Raw genomic sequence first — 15,995 nt, 5'->3', positions numbered from 1 at the left:
GACATTGTCATAGCTTTGCCAAGTAAAAAACCAATTTTAAATAATTCAGGAGTAAAATTTCCATAATTCTCCTAGAGAGAATTCCTTAAAACCGTTTCTTAATACTAGTGGTCTTTTGCCAAGTTTCATCTCATCTTTAACTTCTCTGAGAACTTCTAAAACTAGAATATAATTATATACACACAGGCTTTGAGAGCTAATTTGAAAATAAAAACCCAAAGGAAGCAGGATTTGAAACTCAACTCAAATTTTAATTTAACAGAAAGTATTACTCATGACAAATCTTTCTAAGATAAGATGAAGTCGTCCTTTAAAAAAAAACTCCACTTTTAGAAATGTTAAATATTTATTCATTTTCTTATTGGGAGCTCTTTTCCTGGTTGTAATAACAATATCCACAAATAACTGCCTTTATTCCATTCTTGAATTATAACTCAAAATTCAAAATGGTTTTCTTTTTCCGTATGGGTCAGATACTACTGTAAAATAAATTAATTTTAATTACAAAGGACTAGTACCATTATATAGTTAAGAAATGTATTACCATTTACCTGTAATAACAAACATGTGCTTTGATACTTTTATTATTTGAAAACTGAGTCTTCAATGAAGGCAGTTTAGCAGGACTATGGTTGTGAAAATAAATTTGAATTTAGCAGTCCTTTAAACTTAAAAACCATAGTAGAATAAAATGTCAAGCAAGTAGAAATTTTTCTGTGATATATACATAAATATTTTCATGTAAACAAAAGCAAAGAGTAAGAACAAATTAAATACCTTTGTCAGCAACTGAAATTATACAATAAGTAAAAAGATTATTTTATTTTCTTCATGCTTCCATTGAACACGACTGGCATAGGAAGAGCAATGGGAAATTCAATGAATTTTACATTCCCCTCATACTCTTCTGGAGATTATATACAGTAATGACAACTGTCTAGAAGAAAATAAAACATTAGCAGAACTAGACTCTTGGAAGTCATGACTTTCAAATACTAAATGGGCTCCCTTTGCTCTAGCGTGAGACAACATGGCCTATCAGAATTTTGCCAACTGAAAGATATAGCTAATACCTGCGAGACTCAGCACTAACACATGTGGCAGCAAATTAGGCACAACGATGTATAGATTTTCCTCTCAATGTGGATGACCCATGCACTAGGAGATAATGGCTTCCAACACTAACATTTTTGTGTAAAACAGACAAACTTAAAATTGGTATATTTTCAACAGGAGTGTTTCTTGAAGCACCCCAGGACCCAGGGACCCGCATGGAAATCAGAGTGCTCAAAGACATAGTGTGCATTCTTGGGCCCAACCCCAGCTCCTCTGGGGAACCCGGACCTCTGCATTGTTAACAAGCTCCCCTAGAAATACTTGGACACAAATTCCTATTAAAGTTTGAATATCACTACTCCAGGCTATTGGGGATTTCTTTTGACTCTTTCCCTTGATCGCAGATATTTCACGATCTCTCTCATGCCTCTTACTTATTCACCAGAAGGAAAAGGAAAACAGAAATATTTCTGATTATATGTCAGTGGCAATAATCAATAGTGGTCTTTTTCCCCCCTCAAGAAAACACAGGGGTATAGGCAAAATAAGATTTTGCACCTAAATTTTACAAAGGTACATCAGAGTATATTTTTTTAAAGCTTCCAAAATGTATACATAACAAACACATTCAAAATGGTTTGTAAACCGCCCCCTATCAAGAGTCTCTGGTGCAAACAGAACCACTGCTGAGTGGTGGTGCTGAGTTCCCACTAAGGTCCCGCACAGTCTTCTCTCACAAACAGGGAGCATCTCAGCAGGCATCCCAAGTTCTTGCTCTTGCTCTAGCCCAACAATGCACTGCCTACCGGGAAGCACAGAAGTACCCAAGAACTGCTCATAAAAAAGGACAAAGGAAACAAAGGTCAGTGTCAACTCCTATCACTAAAGGAGTCTCAAGACCCACTGCCAATATGGGAGATGAATACAGATCATGCTGACTTTTCTCAAACAAAGTCTCATTTCAAAGAGACATTATCTGCTTGCAATCCAGTCTATATTGAAAGTGGAAAGCATGATACACCTCGCAGTTGCGCCTATGTATCTACTACTACAGTGTTTATATTCTGTAAGATCCCTAATAGACAAAAACAATTTTAACCTATGAATAATACAAATTAGAAACCAAAGAGGTAGGTGACTATCAGCAAAGGCTGATCCCAAGACAACATGCTGAGTAAGTCCTTTGAGTCCCAAAGAGTTCTTTACCAGGAAAATGAGTTCTAATACCATCACAACTGCCTTGAGAGAAGGCTTCCTCAGGTCACGATGTCATCAATCTTCCAAAGTCCTAATTCCTGATACTGTGCTATGTATGGGCTCTTCTGACATTCAGTAGACATTCCATTTGGAGAAACAGCTAATAAGTAAACTGCAAAGAAATAATACTGGAGACCAGATATTGATGCTGAGGTCAGCCGAGCTCTTCACAAATCTCTACTCTCACATGGAGAAAAGCACATTAGAGTTGGGCAAGATTCATCTAATCCAACTCTGTGGTTGTAAAAATGAAGAAAGAAAGGCTCATTTTTCCCACTGGCTCACACAGTACTAAAATGTTGAAAAGATGCTATGAAAAATCCCAAAAGTGTTCATGTTAACTCAGCTACTTGGCCACCATGTGGCAAAAAGGCTATACTTTCAACCCTTATGACTTTAGTCTGCAGTCCCATCGCCATCAGCTGCTTTATAAAGTGTGTCAGTGGCCACAGAGCAAGGGGACAAAAGACTCTGGATGTACCTAGGGCGGGGGGTGGGGGAGGGTAGGTGGTCAGCAAGAGAAAAATAATTTGAAACCCCAGACCTGCCCTATTAAAACTTGCTCTATGTTCAGACCAGGACTTATCTTTGCTTCTTTGTAGAAGACACACTCTTGAGCACATTCACAAACTCCAGCTCTGTTATGGGCCAGCCCTCAGGCAACAGTGCTATTTTGTCCAGAACATTTAGACATAGCTGGGCAACTGGAAACCTTGGACCCTGCAAGGCCAAGACCTACATGCAGCTGTATTTAACTTCTCTGTAATCGTCAGTCACTTATTTTGCAAACTAAAAAACAAACAAACAAACAAACAAACCCAACTGTATTTCTTTATAGCCTTGTCTAAGATTTTTAAGTTCCACTGTAAAAGGGTTGTGAGTGAATTTTTTTCTATTTTCCACACTTTCTGTAATGTTTTCATATTTTTTTAGTAGTAAAAAAATGATACTACTTTTAAAAGGAAGATCTTAGTGCTAATAAAAAATGCTACACAAAGTTCCCTCTTGACTATGAAATACTTAAATCTGAATGATGTGTCCACGTGGCAGAGAAGACCAGCAGTCTCAGGATGCTGACACACTTTTTTGGATTCCAGCTCTACCATTAACCTTGGGCAGGATTTTCATCTCTCTGAGACTTACTTTCTTTGTAAAAAAGAAAAAAAAAAAATACCTACCTCACAAGATGCTGTAAGGATAAAGATGCACAGTGCCTGGAAGATGGTAGGGGTCTAATGGTAGGTCCTTCTCCCCACTGGGACTCCATGAGAAGCACGGAGTGAAAGGAAATACCACAGCCCACACCAGCTACCCCCTCACTGCATCCTATTTAAATTCACAAAGATGCTCTGTCTTCTCAAATTGGCTCTGAAGCATCACTATTGTGCTTAGAAAAATGTCTACATTTTTATGTTCTCTCCTTTAAAACTGGACATGCAGATAAAACATTTCTTAAAAACCTATCTTCCTAGAAATGATAATGCAGTGTCCCCTAAAGCACAACATGTCATGTGTAAAAACAATTCTGAAAAGCATGACTGAATTAGTTTGTACATTACTTCTTAAAGTGCACCAAAGTAAATATTAATGACCTTTAAAATGTCACTAACCCCCTTGGGTTATTTATTTATTTTATTTAATAAAGGTGAATATTTATCTACTGAGATGTGTGTGGTTTTGGCTCCCATGTGATGGCAAAAAGCAGCAATGTCTTCCAGGAAAAAAAAAAAATGACAAACTCAATTAAGCATACCTTAGCAGCATACAAAACACCTACAATTCAATGTAACCACAGGCTCAATAAAGCACAATCTTGATTCCTACTTCAAAAACAAAATCAGTCAAAGAAACAAAACACCATCTCCCCACCTTAAATCAAGGATTTCTCTTGAACCCTGGAGGTAACATCTGTGATCATTTCCCTATTGTGTATCCTTGGTAATAGAATTATAACTAATCACCATTCTTCCTTTACACTGCGCGCACACACGCACACACACACAAACCCTATAAAAACCGGTAAGGTATACTTGTAGAACCCATGGGATAGAAAGTTCAAAGTCAGATAAAGAGCAACCAACACCCCAAATGTCAGGCAGTGCTAATATTCACACCACTGTACGGTGTTCCCCACACACATAGACAGCACTGGGACGTATCCGCCGCCTCGTGTGACCAGGAAGACGTGGCAAAAACTTGAAGGACTTGGGCATCATGTCCAGGCAGGCGTCGTGGAATTTCTTAATCCTCCAGTAGTAAATCAGTGGGTTCAATGCAGACTTGAGGTAGCAAAGCCAGAGTAGCCAGGTGCTAATCTCAAAAAAGTTGTGCTTATAGTAAAAGTGCTTACTGAACGTTGCCACAAGGCTGTAAGTGGTGAATGGAGCCCAGCAGACGATGAAGACAGCAAAGAGAATCAAGATGGTGGTGAAGGCACGCGTTTTAAAGCCCATGTCAATGCTCATCTGGAAGGGTCTCTGTAGACTCATGAGACCCAACTTGCTGGCCTGGCTGAGGCATATACCCTCCGGGTAGCTGTGGATCCTCAAGGCATTGTGCCGAAGGGTGTTGAGGATGCCCATAAATGAATACAGGATCACCAGGAAGGGAATGAAGAAAGAAACCAGAGAAATCAAAATCACGTAAGCTTGGTAACCCGGATCAGTTGTATATCCAAACACACACTGTGGGGCTCGGGAAGGGATCTGCAGGTCAGGGTTTCCTACAGCCAAAGGAAAAGCTATACAAAAGGAGGCTGCCCAAGACACTGCAATCAGAATCTTAGCCCTATATGGATTTAGCTTATCCTGCCTCTGGACTATAATAAGGAACCTATCGATGCTAATGATGAGCAGGATGGCTACTCCCTCTATCACAAACAACCAGAAAAACATAGCAGACACCCTACAGAAGAATTTCCCAAAAATCCATCTTGTAGTAAGAATAGTTACCAAGGCGAAGGGCATGTTCAGCACTGCCAGCAACATGTCTGCAAATGCCAGGCTGGCAAGGAGGATATTAATTGCAGAGCGCATGGCAGCTTTTTGGTAAACCATCAGGCAAACGACCAAGTTCCCAAGAAAAGACACAGACAGAATAAATATCATTATAGCAGAAAGGATGATCTGGAGAGGCAAGTTTAGGCTCTTAAAAACTGCTGGTGTTGGGGGTACAGCTGTGCTATTCATGGTCAAAGAACTCATCCCCGTGGGAGCCATCGTTTCCATGCTGTATCTGAGCAGTGGGCCAAGGCCGGGATGTTGGAATGGTGGAGGGACCGTAATGTTCACATAAGTGTTTTCATAGACTACAAATGTTGTGTTGGTTGCCCCGGTATGGGACGCAGTCAACACTGCAGAGAAGACCATGGTTTCAATAGGATGGAAGGTGCTGGCAGAGATATGGGTATTCTTCAAGCATTTCAACACAGAGCAGCAGTATCATGTTTCATTGATGGGTCTGGAAACACATTCTGGAAAACAGAGAGCTCCACCTTCCACAGCAGTCCTTTTGCCTGAAAACAAGCCCAAAACACAAAAAGCCAATGAGAAATGGGCTTTGGAAATAACATTTGACTTCTTACCTTTCATCATGAAGGATCAGTTTTTTAAAACCTTGAAAAGTACTTACGCCTCTGGCCTATTCAGTGCTAAAATATGGTTGTTCTGTTTTATATTTGTCAACCACGATGGAATTTTCATGACATTTATATATAAAGTGAAAATGAAGAGAATCAGAAATGTATCATTGCCTCAAAGGCAAAAGTTATAACCTTCCTGTTAATTTTTCTTTTAAATTTCCAATGGCAGCATGGTCTTTCCATAGTCACTATTAATATAGTCTTTAGTATCTGGTTCTCCTGAAAGTACTAATATCTTTCCTAAAAACTCTTCAGTACAGGTTCATATTCCATTTTTACAGTAACACAAAACTATTCAGCAAAGAACACTGAACTCAGTTTCCCATTGATTGCACTGTAATCACACACTTTTGTTCTAACAGCCATATAAGAAGGTACTAGGTTATTTTCTATAAAGGTCTGAAAGAAGTTCCTGGCTTTCCATTTTTGCATGTTTCTTCTCAGAAATCCCAACACCAACCATACAGGAGGAGTTATTCAAGAGGAGAAAAAAGTTGTATGTAAAAAGTCTGGGTCATATTTTCAAGAGTTTTCTTTTCCTAAGCTCTCTTGTTTCTCACATTCTGTCTTCTGTACAATGTCCACTCATTTCCATCCTTTATTTCTGATTTACATATTTTATTGTCTCAATTTCTTCTCCCTAAAACCAACTTGATTGTGTGCTAGCAACTTGATAAAAGATATCAAACAAATAACAAAGATGGAGATTCTAAAGGAGATAACCAGAAAAACACTAAGATGTGGAGAATGTATTATAAAACCTTTCAAAAATATTTGGTTATCTTTTTATTTAAGACTTTATTTTTAAGTAGTCTCCACACTCAACATGGGGCCCAAACTCACAACCCTGAGATCATGCATACTCTATCAGTTCAGCCAGCCAGGTGCCCCAAAGATATTTGGTTACCCTGCTCGTTTTATCACCTTTTTCTTATCCTTACCCTCAACTTATTATCAACCTTTGCAACCCTAATATTTTCCATAAGGAGCTTTCTTAACCTACTATTTTAATAAACCACTTTTATGGCAAAAGCTCTCTCTTCTTTCCTGGGGAGGCAACCTCTCTCCAAAGAAAGACCTCTCTTTGGGTTGATGAGTAGATTCCTTTAATAAATCTTGAAGATTGAGGGAAAAATAAATGCATGGAAGCTTAAATCACCACTGTAATTTGCGCATTTTTTGAGCTTAGAATAAAGTCATCAATTTTAGGGTAAAATGCAAATAAGTTCACTTTTTCATTTCTTGGGCTATGAAGGATGGAGGCATCGCATTTGCAAGACCCAAGATCCAGCACTCTAGCTAAATCACAGGCTGTCTGCCATACTTTTATCTCTCTACAATCCCCTCTTTGTTGTCCAGGGCTGACTTTATGAATAAAAATACTAATCTGTTTGCTCAAATACTTATTTTACTATTTACTCCTATTTTTATAGCTTAAGTTCTTTGTCCCTATTAGCTTTCATCCACCTTCACATGTTCACTTTGAAATGCAAAATATAAACAAGAGGACACACTAATCTATTAATTCTCAAACTTTATTAACCACAAAAGTCCAATGATTAGGGGGCAGTGGTAGCTGGAAAGCTTTACAACATAATCACCATAAGTCTCTTTAAAATTACCTAAATATAATAATTAACTAATTAAAATGATCTAAATATACATACAAATAAGAATAAAGACTGTGCTTGCAACATAAATCAGTTTCAACACAAGTCTATCTCTAAAGAAAAATTATAAATAGGCAAATGTGTATCTTAAGCCTAATAATTCTAATTGTGCTTGACCAAGTAAAACAAACATGTCTCCATCCTGAAGTGGTACACACTTTATAATTTATTTTTTCTCACTGAGGTATAATTGACATGTAATTTTATTTCGTTTCATTTGTACAACATATTCGATATTTACATAAATACTGAGAAATGATTACAGTAAGTTTAGTTCACATCCATCACCACAGAGTTATGAAAAAAAATTTTTCCTGTGATGAAAATTTTTAAGATCTACTCTCTCAGCAACTTTCATGTATGCGATACAAAATTATTAACTATAGTCATCACGCTATACATTTTATCCCCATGACTTATTTAATGTATAATTAGAAGTTTGTACCTTTTGACCCCCTTCACTCATTTCACCCACTTCTACCTTCTGCCTTTGGCAACCGCTAATCTCTTGTTCTCTTCTATCTCTGAGTTCGGGTTTTTCTTATTTTTTGCTTGTTTGTCTTAGACTCCACATATAAGACAGATCATACAGTATTCATCTCTGACTTGTTTCACTTAGTATAATGCCTTCAAGGTCCATCCATGTTGTTGTAAATGGCAAGATTGCATTCTCTCTATGACTATTCCATTGTGTATATATACCACAATTTCTTTATCCATTCATCCATCAATGAACACTTGAGTTGTTTCCATAGCTTGGTTATTGTAAATAATGTTGCAATGAACAAGGGGGTGCATATATCTTTCTAATTTAGTCTCTTTGTTTTCTACAGATAAATACCCGAGAGTGCAATTGCTGAATATTTGGCATTCTATTTCTAATTTTTTGAATTTTCATATTTTTTCCATAGTGGCTGCACCAATTTACATTTCCACCAACAACATATGATGGTTCCTTTTTCTCCACCTCCTTACCAATACTTATTTCTTGTCTTTTTGATAGTAGCCATTTTAACAAGTATGAGGTGGAATCTCACCAGTTTTGATTTGCATTTCCCTGATGATAAGTGATGCTGAGCATCTTTCATTTACCTGTTGGCCATCTGTATATATTCTTTGGGAAAATGTCTATTCAGATCTTCTGCCCACTTTTTGTTAGGATTTTTTTTTTTTTTTTTTTGCTATTGAAATTGCATGAGTTCTTTATAAATTTTGGATATTAACTCCTTATCAGATACATGATTTCTAAATATTTTATCCCATTCAGTAGGCTGTCTTTTCATTTTGTTGATGGCCACACTTTGAAACACTTTGTTGTTCAATCATGTTGAGGAACAAAACAAAACCACAATTTAAAAGATGTTTTTTAGGTTGGTACATAAACATATATAGTCATAATATTTTTCTGCCATCAAAGCCCCCCTTTACTATAAAAACTTCCAACTTAATTCATTCCATTATTCATTCACTAAATATTTAAGTACCAGGTATGTCCCACGCACTAAAGAGATGGCAATGAACAAATAGTTTGAACTTCTGGTTAAAAAGGGCAGACCAGGGGCACCTGGGTGGCTCAGTGGGTTGACCCTCTCTGCCTTTGGTTCGGGTCATGGTCTCGGGGTCCTGGGATCAAGCCACCGTTGGGCTCTCTGCTCGGCAGGGAGCCTGCTTCACCCCCTTCTCTGCCTGCCTCTCTGCCTACTTTTGATCTCTGTCAAATAAATAAAATCTTTTAAAAAATAAATTAATTAAATTAAATTAAAAGGGCAGACTGATCACAGATCCTGCATTTCAAAACCACACTGAAATGACAGGAAAGGGATTTTTTTTAAACAAAATGTACAATCCCAAAGGACGAAAGGTATGAATGAAAAACACATCAACAGATAAGGAATTTTTTTTTAAGTGTCGTAAGATAAAAAGCAGATGGAGTAGCTGACTGAACAGAGCAGAAAACTCTCTATCCTCAGTATTTTCAGGGAAATATGCTTAGAAGTAGCTGACACACCCTGTAGGGCAGCTGTGGATTGGAAGGCACCAGTTCCCACAGAAAGTGTAGGTGGCACTAAAAACTGTTACACTGACTGAAAATCTATCTCCAGTGCCAGGAAGGAGAACAACCCTCCACACCCAGGTCTCCCCTCCACTGAACAACCACATGAAAGCACATTACAGCAGCCCAAGTCTGTGGCACAACCAAATCTGATGAGCATAAACTTGAGACTATGAGTGCAGAGCTGAAAACAGGACGACTGACTGAATGTCTTCACATTCCACAGGAGAACCTAGCCTTCTTCTCTACCCTGTTCCCACAGTGCCAGCAGCCTGGTATATGCTATTCATACAAGGCTAAAATGTTTGCATATTCCAGTAACTAAAAAGCCCAAAGGAAATATTTCTAGATTCTAACATTTGATGGTACCCCAACAAAATTCTAGCATGGTGCCCAATCACCTTGTATACTGAAGCCCATCTACTCTCAAGCCCAACCCATGCACGCAGACTTTCTAATCAGCTTTTTGATGCCTATTAAATATAAATTATCAATTTTTCTAATATATAAAGAATCTACAAAGGAATTAAGCAAACACAATTTTGTAATTAAACATTAAGGAAAAGAACCTGAATTTATAGTATCGAGGAACATTGCATGCACTTACAATGCCTTCTCCCTGGTATCTACAGTATTCCTCATTCATTACACTTCTGGCTCACCACAGTGTAAATGTAAATATTCTCTGGCCTTCTTCCTTTCTTAGTGGGAAGCAAACAACCGAAGCAAAGCTTTGAATAATCACAGCAACTACGTTAAAAGATTCCTTCCTCCAGGACTTCTCATCAAATACTACTGTGATCTGGAGTTACTGTTGAATTTTATATTAGATTAAATAAAAGTTTTATAATCAAAATTTGCATTTCCAAAACATAAAACAAAATTTGCATTTCCAAAAGAAATGGGACAGTAGCAACATGAGAACTAGAAAAGGAGCATAGTTTGATAATATCTGCATAAGAGTTTAATGTTTAATCTAATCTAGACTAGCCTTTATTTGTCATTTGGTGGAAACTCTTACTACATTTTCCAAATAAGAAAAACTGAAATAATCAGAATTTTGTGGGACTGTCCAATCTGGCTCTGAACTGGCCCTCATTCCTGAAGACCCAAAATGGTAACAGGTGGCACCATTCAAAAGGCTTATGGAAATCACGTAATTAATGGAGTTTGGGCTCAGTTCCAACTCCCACTCATCCCAGAACTCATGCCATCCTTAATTTCTGAAATACGGAGTTGGAACAGACATAGCAATGGGAAGATCCCCTCATTGGCTCCTTGATGTGTAGGGCTACAATTGTTTAAAAAAAAGAAAGAAAGGAAGGAAGGAAGGAAGGAAGGAAGGAAGGAAGGAAGGAAGAAAGAAAGAAAAGAAAAAAGGTCAAGTACAAACTTCTAGTGCTGTCTCTACCTGTGAAAATAGTCAAAAACACTTCACTCTTGCAGAAATTGCAGATGTTAGGATCCCTATCAAGGACCTGAAGGATGAAGGTGATCATTCCTAGCACATCCACATTCAACTTGCCTGTTGGCCTTATAGAAAACAGATGGATTTTGTAGAGAGCAGATGCTGTACCAGATGTGACTTCATTGCTGGAGTAAGTCAACACAATCCCCAGCTCTGGCACACAGCGATTGATCTGGCAAATTGTTATTTTTTTTCTCTATATGTGTTAGCAAAGAACACCTGAGCAGTTTGCTTCCAGCTGGCACCCTGCTGTCCTATCCCAGAGCTATCAATTCTTCCAGCATACTGTCATAATCTAGTCCACAGGAATCCCACTTGTCTCTCCATTCCACAGAACACTATGCTTACCATTACATACTGAGTGAACAATAAACAGTATCTACTCTACAAATAATGGTAAGATACATATGTGCTAGAGGGTGGGGAATGATTCCTACAAACTTCAAAGGCCTGCCATCTTAGTACATTTTCTAGGAGTATTAGTATTGTACTATGTCAAAATCTCTCCTCCTAGGTGATAGCTGGCTCTCCCTCTCTCTAAAATAGAACCCCCCGCCTCTTAGGAGGCTTTTTCGAATTTTGAAGGCATCATATACCTTATATAGGTATGTTATTCTAATCCATTTATCAAGTAGCTTGAGAATCTGCCAGCTTTGAGTGGGATATCTGAGGTTTGAGTGGGCTGCCAGGGCAGCTGCTCTGCCACTTGGGCTATACGACCCAGATTCACTGGTGTTTAACATCTCTGGGACAGATGGGGATTCTGGATGGCATTTGGCAAGTCTGCTATAGGTGAATCACAACACAGATCTCTGGCATTTTAGAACAAAGCTATGCAATGAGAGCACTCCACATGAATTTGGTGTTGACCGACCTCCTGAAGCCATAACGTTGGGTGTGCACAGAGCATTTGAACCTTAAGCAGAAGTAGCGTATATGAAATCGGGCCTGGCAGGTCCCAAAGGCACAGCTAGGTAACATGAGCAAGTGGCTCCGATTCCCAGAGCTCCTATTCTTGCTGCATTGGTCCTCTCTTCAAACTTCATCTGTAATATTCTTTTTTTTTTTTTTTAAAGAAAATAAATTCTTTTCTCCTGAGTTTTGCTAAGAAGTATAATGTCAAAGAATGTCTTAAGCTTTTTGGATACAAATTAGCTTTTTACAGGTGCTGCTTTTTCACAGCACCTCTATGAGATTATTACTATTAAAATTCCCATTTTAAGGATGAGGAAACTAAACTATGACATGACAACAAATTAGATAACTTAAAAGAAAAGGATAGATTCCTTAGAAACGTACAACTTATGAAGACCGAATTATAAAGTTAACAGAAAACCTGAACAGACCAATAATGAGCAAGGAGAGTGAATCGGTAATCAAAAACCTCCCAAAAAACAAAAAAGCTCAGTCAGTTAAGCATCTACCATCTGCTCAGGTCATGACCAAGCCCCACATCGGGCTTCCTGCTCAACAGAGAGCCTGTTTCTCCCTTTTCCCTCTGCCCCTCCACCCCCACTAATGCACGTGTGCACGTTCTCTATCTTAAATAAATAAATAATAAAATGCAATAACCACCTAGAGCACACTTCACCCATGGAGAAGAAGGCGAGTAGCAAACCATCCAGACTGTGGGCTATATCAACAATGGGTCCAGCACAGGACTAGGCTCCCATCAGAGACCTCAGACCGTTCCCGGTCTCATCTCACTATACCCATCCTAAGGGATGGCCTTGAGTCCACTGAGCCCAGGCTACTGGGAAGAGTCGAAGAGCACCAATTAGAAACAACTACTGCTCAAAATCAATGAAATAGAAAGCAAAAGAATAGTAGAATAGATCAAAGAAACTAGGAGCTGGTTCTTTGAAAGAATTAATAAAATTGACAAACTTTTGGCCAGACTTATCAAAAAGAAAAGAGAAAGGACCAAAATAAATAAAATCATGAATGAAAGAGCAGAGATCACAACCAACACCAAAGAAATGCAGTTATAAAAATGCATTATGAGCAACTATATGCCAGCAAATTAGACAATCTAGAAGAAATGGATGCATTCCTAGAGACGCATAAACTACCAAACTACCAAAACTGAACTAGGAAGGAATAAAAAAACCTGAACAGACCCATAACCAGTAAGGAGACTGAAGCAATAATAAAAAAATCTCCCAACAAACAAGAGTCCAGGGCCAGTTGGCTTCCCAGGGGAATTCTACCAAATATTTAAAGAAGAATTAATACCTATTCTTTTGAAACTGTTCCAAAAACACAGAAATGGAAGGAAAATTTCCAAACTCATTTTATGAGGCCAGCATTATTTTGATCCCAAAACCAAAGAAAGACCCTATCAAAAAGGACAATTACAGACCAATATCCCTGATGAACATGGATGCAAAAATTTTTCACCAAAATACTAGCCAATAGGATCCAACAGTACATTAAAAGGATTATTCACCATGGCCAAGTGGGATTTATTCCTGGGCTGCAAGGTTGGTTCAACATGCACAAATCAATCCATGTGATACAATACATTAATTAAAGAAAGAACAAAAACTGTATGATACTCTCAATAGATGCAGAAAAAGCATTTGACAAAGGACAGCATCCTTTCTTGATCAAAACTCTTCGAAGTGTAGGGATAGAGAGTACATACCACAATATCATCAAAGCCATTTAGGAAAACCCACAGTGAATATCATTCTCAATGGAGAAAAACTGAGAGCTTTACCCCTAAGGTCAGGAACACGGCAGGGATGTTCATTATCACTACTGCTATTCAACATAGTACTAGAAGTCCTAGCCTCAGCAATCAGACAACAGAAAGAAATTAAAGGCATCCACATCAGCAAAGAAGTCAAACTCTCACTCTTAGCAGATAATATGATATTTTGGGTGAAAAACCCAAAAGACTCTAGCCCAAAACTGCTAGAACTCATACAGGAATTCAGTAAAGTGTCAGGATTATAAAATCAATGCACAGAAATCAGCTGTATTTCTATTCACCAACAGCAAGACAGAAGAAAGAGAAATTAAGGAGTCAATCCCATTTACAATTGGACCCCAAGCCATAAGATACCTAGGAATAAACCTAACCAAAGAGGCAAAGAATCTTTAACCAGAAAACTATAAAGTACTCATGAAAGAAATTGAGGAAGACACAAAGAAATGGAAAAACGTTTCATGCTCATGGATTGGAAGAATAATTATTGTGAAAAGGTCTATGCTACCTAAAGCAATCTACATATTTAATGCAATCCCTATCAAAACACCAGCAATTTTTTTCAAAGAAATGGAACAAATAATCCTAAAATTTACATGGAACCAGAAAAGGCCCCAAATAGCCAGAGGAATGTTGAAAAAGAAAACCAAAGTTGGTGGCATCACAATTCAAGACTTCAAGCTCTATTACAAAGCTATAATCATCAAGACAGCATGGTACTGCCACAAAAACAGACACATAGATCAATGGAACAGAAATGAGAGCCCAGAAATGGACCCTCAACTCTATGGTCAACTAATCTCCGACAAAACAGGAAAGAATGTCCAATGGAAAAAAGATAGTCTCTTCAACAACAAAAAAAGTCTCTCCAAAAGAAGACAGCCAGATGCAGAAGAATGAAATTGGACCATTTCCTTACAACACACACAAAAATAGACTCAAATGGATGAAAGACCTCAATGTGAGACAGGAATCCATCAAAATCCTTGAAAAGGACACAGGTATCAACCTCTTTGACCTCAGCTGCAGCAACATCTTCTTAGTAAGTTCACCAAAAGCAAGGTAAACAAGGGCAAAAATGAGCTAATCAGACTTCATCAAGATAAAAAGCTTTTGTACAGCAAAGGAAACAGTCAACAAAAGCAAAAGACATCTAACAGAATGGAAGAAGATATTTGCAAATGACATATCAGATAAAGGGTCAGTATCCAAAATCTATAAAGAACTTATCAAATGAAATGGGCAGAGGATATGTACAGACATTTCTGCAAAGAAGACATCCAGATGGCCAAGAGACACATGAAAAAGTGCTCAACATCACTTGGCATCAGGGAAATACAAAATAAAACCATTCACACCAGTCAGAATGGCTAAAATTAACAAGTCAGGAAACAAAAGATGTTGGCAAAGATTCCCACCTTTGGTAGCAATGCAAGCTGGTGCAGCCACTCTGGAAAACAGTATGGAGGTTCCTCAAAAAGTTAAAAATAGAGCTACCCTATGACCCGCAATTGTACTATTGGATATTTACCCCAAAGTGATCTGAAAGGGTGCATGAACCCCAATGTTTATAGCAGCAATGTCCACAATAGCCAAACTATGGAAAGAGCCTAGATGTCCATTGACAGATGAATGGATAAAGAAGATGTAGTGTATGTGTGTGTGTGTGTGTGTGTGTATGTATATGTGTGTGTATATATACATATGTATATGTGTATATGTATATACATATATATGTATACACACACGTATATATGTATACACACACGCAATGCAGTCATCAAGAAAAAAATGAAATCTTACCATTTGCAACAACTTGGATGGAACTAGAAAATATTATGCTAGGCAAAATAAGTCAATCAGAGAAAGACAATTATCATATGATCTCAGTGATATGAAGAATTTGAGAAACAAGACAGTGGATCATAGGGGAAGGGAGGAAAAAATGAAATAAGACAAAACCCAGAGAGGGACACAAACCATAAAAGACTCTTAATCTCAGGAAACAAAATGAGGGTTGCTGGAGTGGAGGGAGGTGGGAAGGATGGGGTAGCTGGGTGAGGGATATTGAGGATGGTATGTGCTCTAGTAAGCACTGTGAATCATGTAAGACTGAGGAATCACAGATCTGTACCCCT

At 38.1% G+C, this 15,995-nt stretch overlaps 1 protein-coding gene across 1 annotated transcript in view; it reads right to left on the bottom strand.

Annotated features, from left to right (window-relative positions):
• Positions 1–230: 230 nt before the first annotated feature.
• The window catches only part of GPR63 (G protein-coupled receptor 63), a 52,885-nt gene continuing 37,120 nt past the window's right edge, over positions 231–15,995 (bottom strand). Inside the window, exon 2 of the mRNA XM_082731911.1 lies at positions 231–5,827. Coding sequence (XP_082588037.1) covers positions 4,422–5,681 — 1,260 coding nt within the window. The 5' untranslated portion in view covers positions 5,682–5,827 and the 3' untranslated portion in view covers positions 231–4,421. The remainder of the gene's footprint in view (positions 5,828–15,995) is intronic.

Source organism: Mustela nivalis (genome assembly GCF_964662115.1).
Source record: "Mustela nivalis genome assembly, chromosome: 5".
Classification (NCBI taxonomy): Eukaryota; Metazoa; Chordata; class Mammalia; order Carnivora; family Mustelidae; genus Mustela; species Mustela nivalis.
This window is presented reverse-complemented; position numbering and strand designations above follow the sequence as displayed.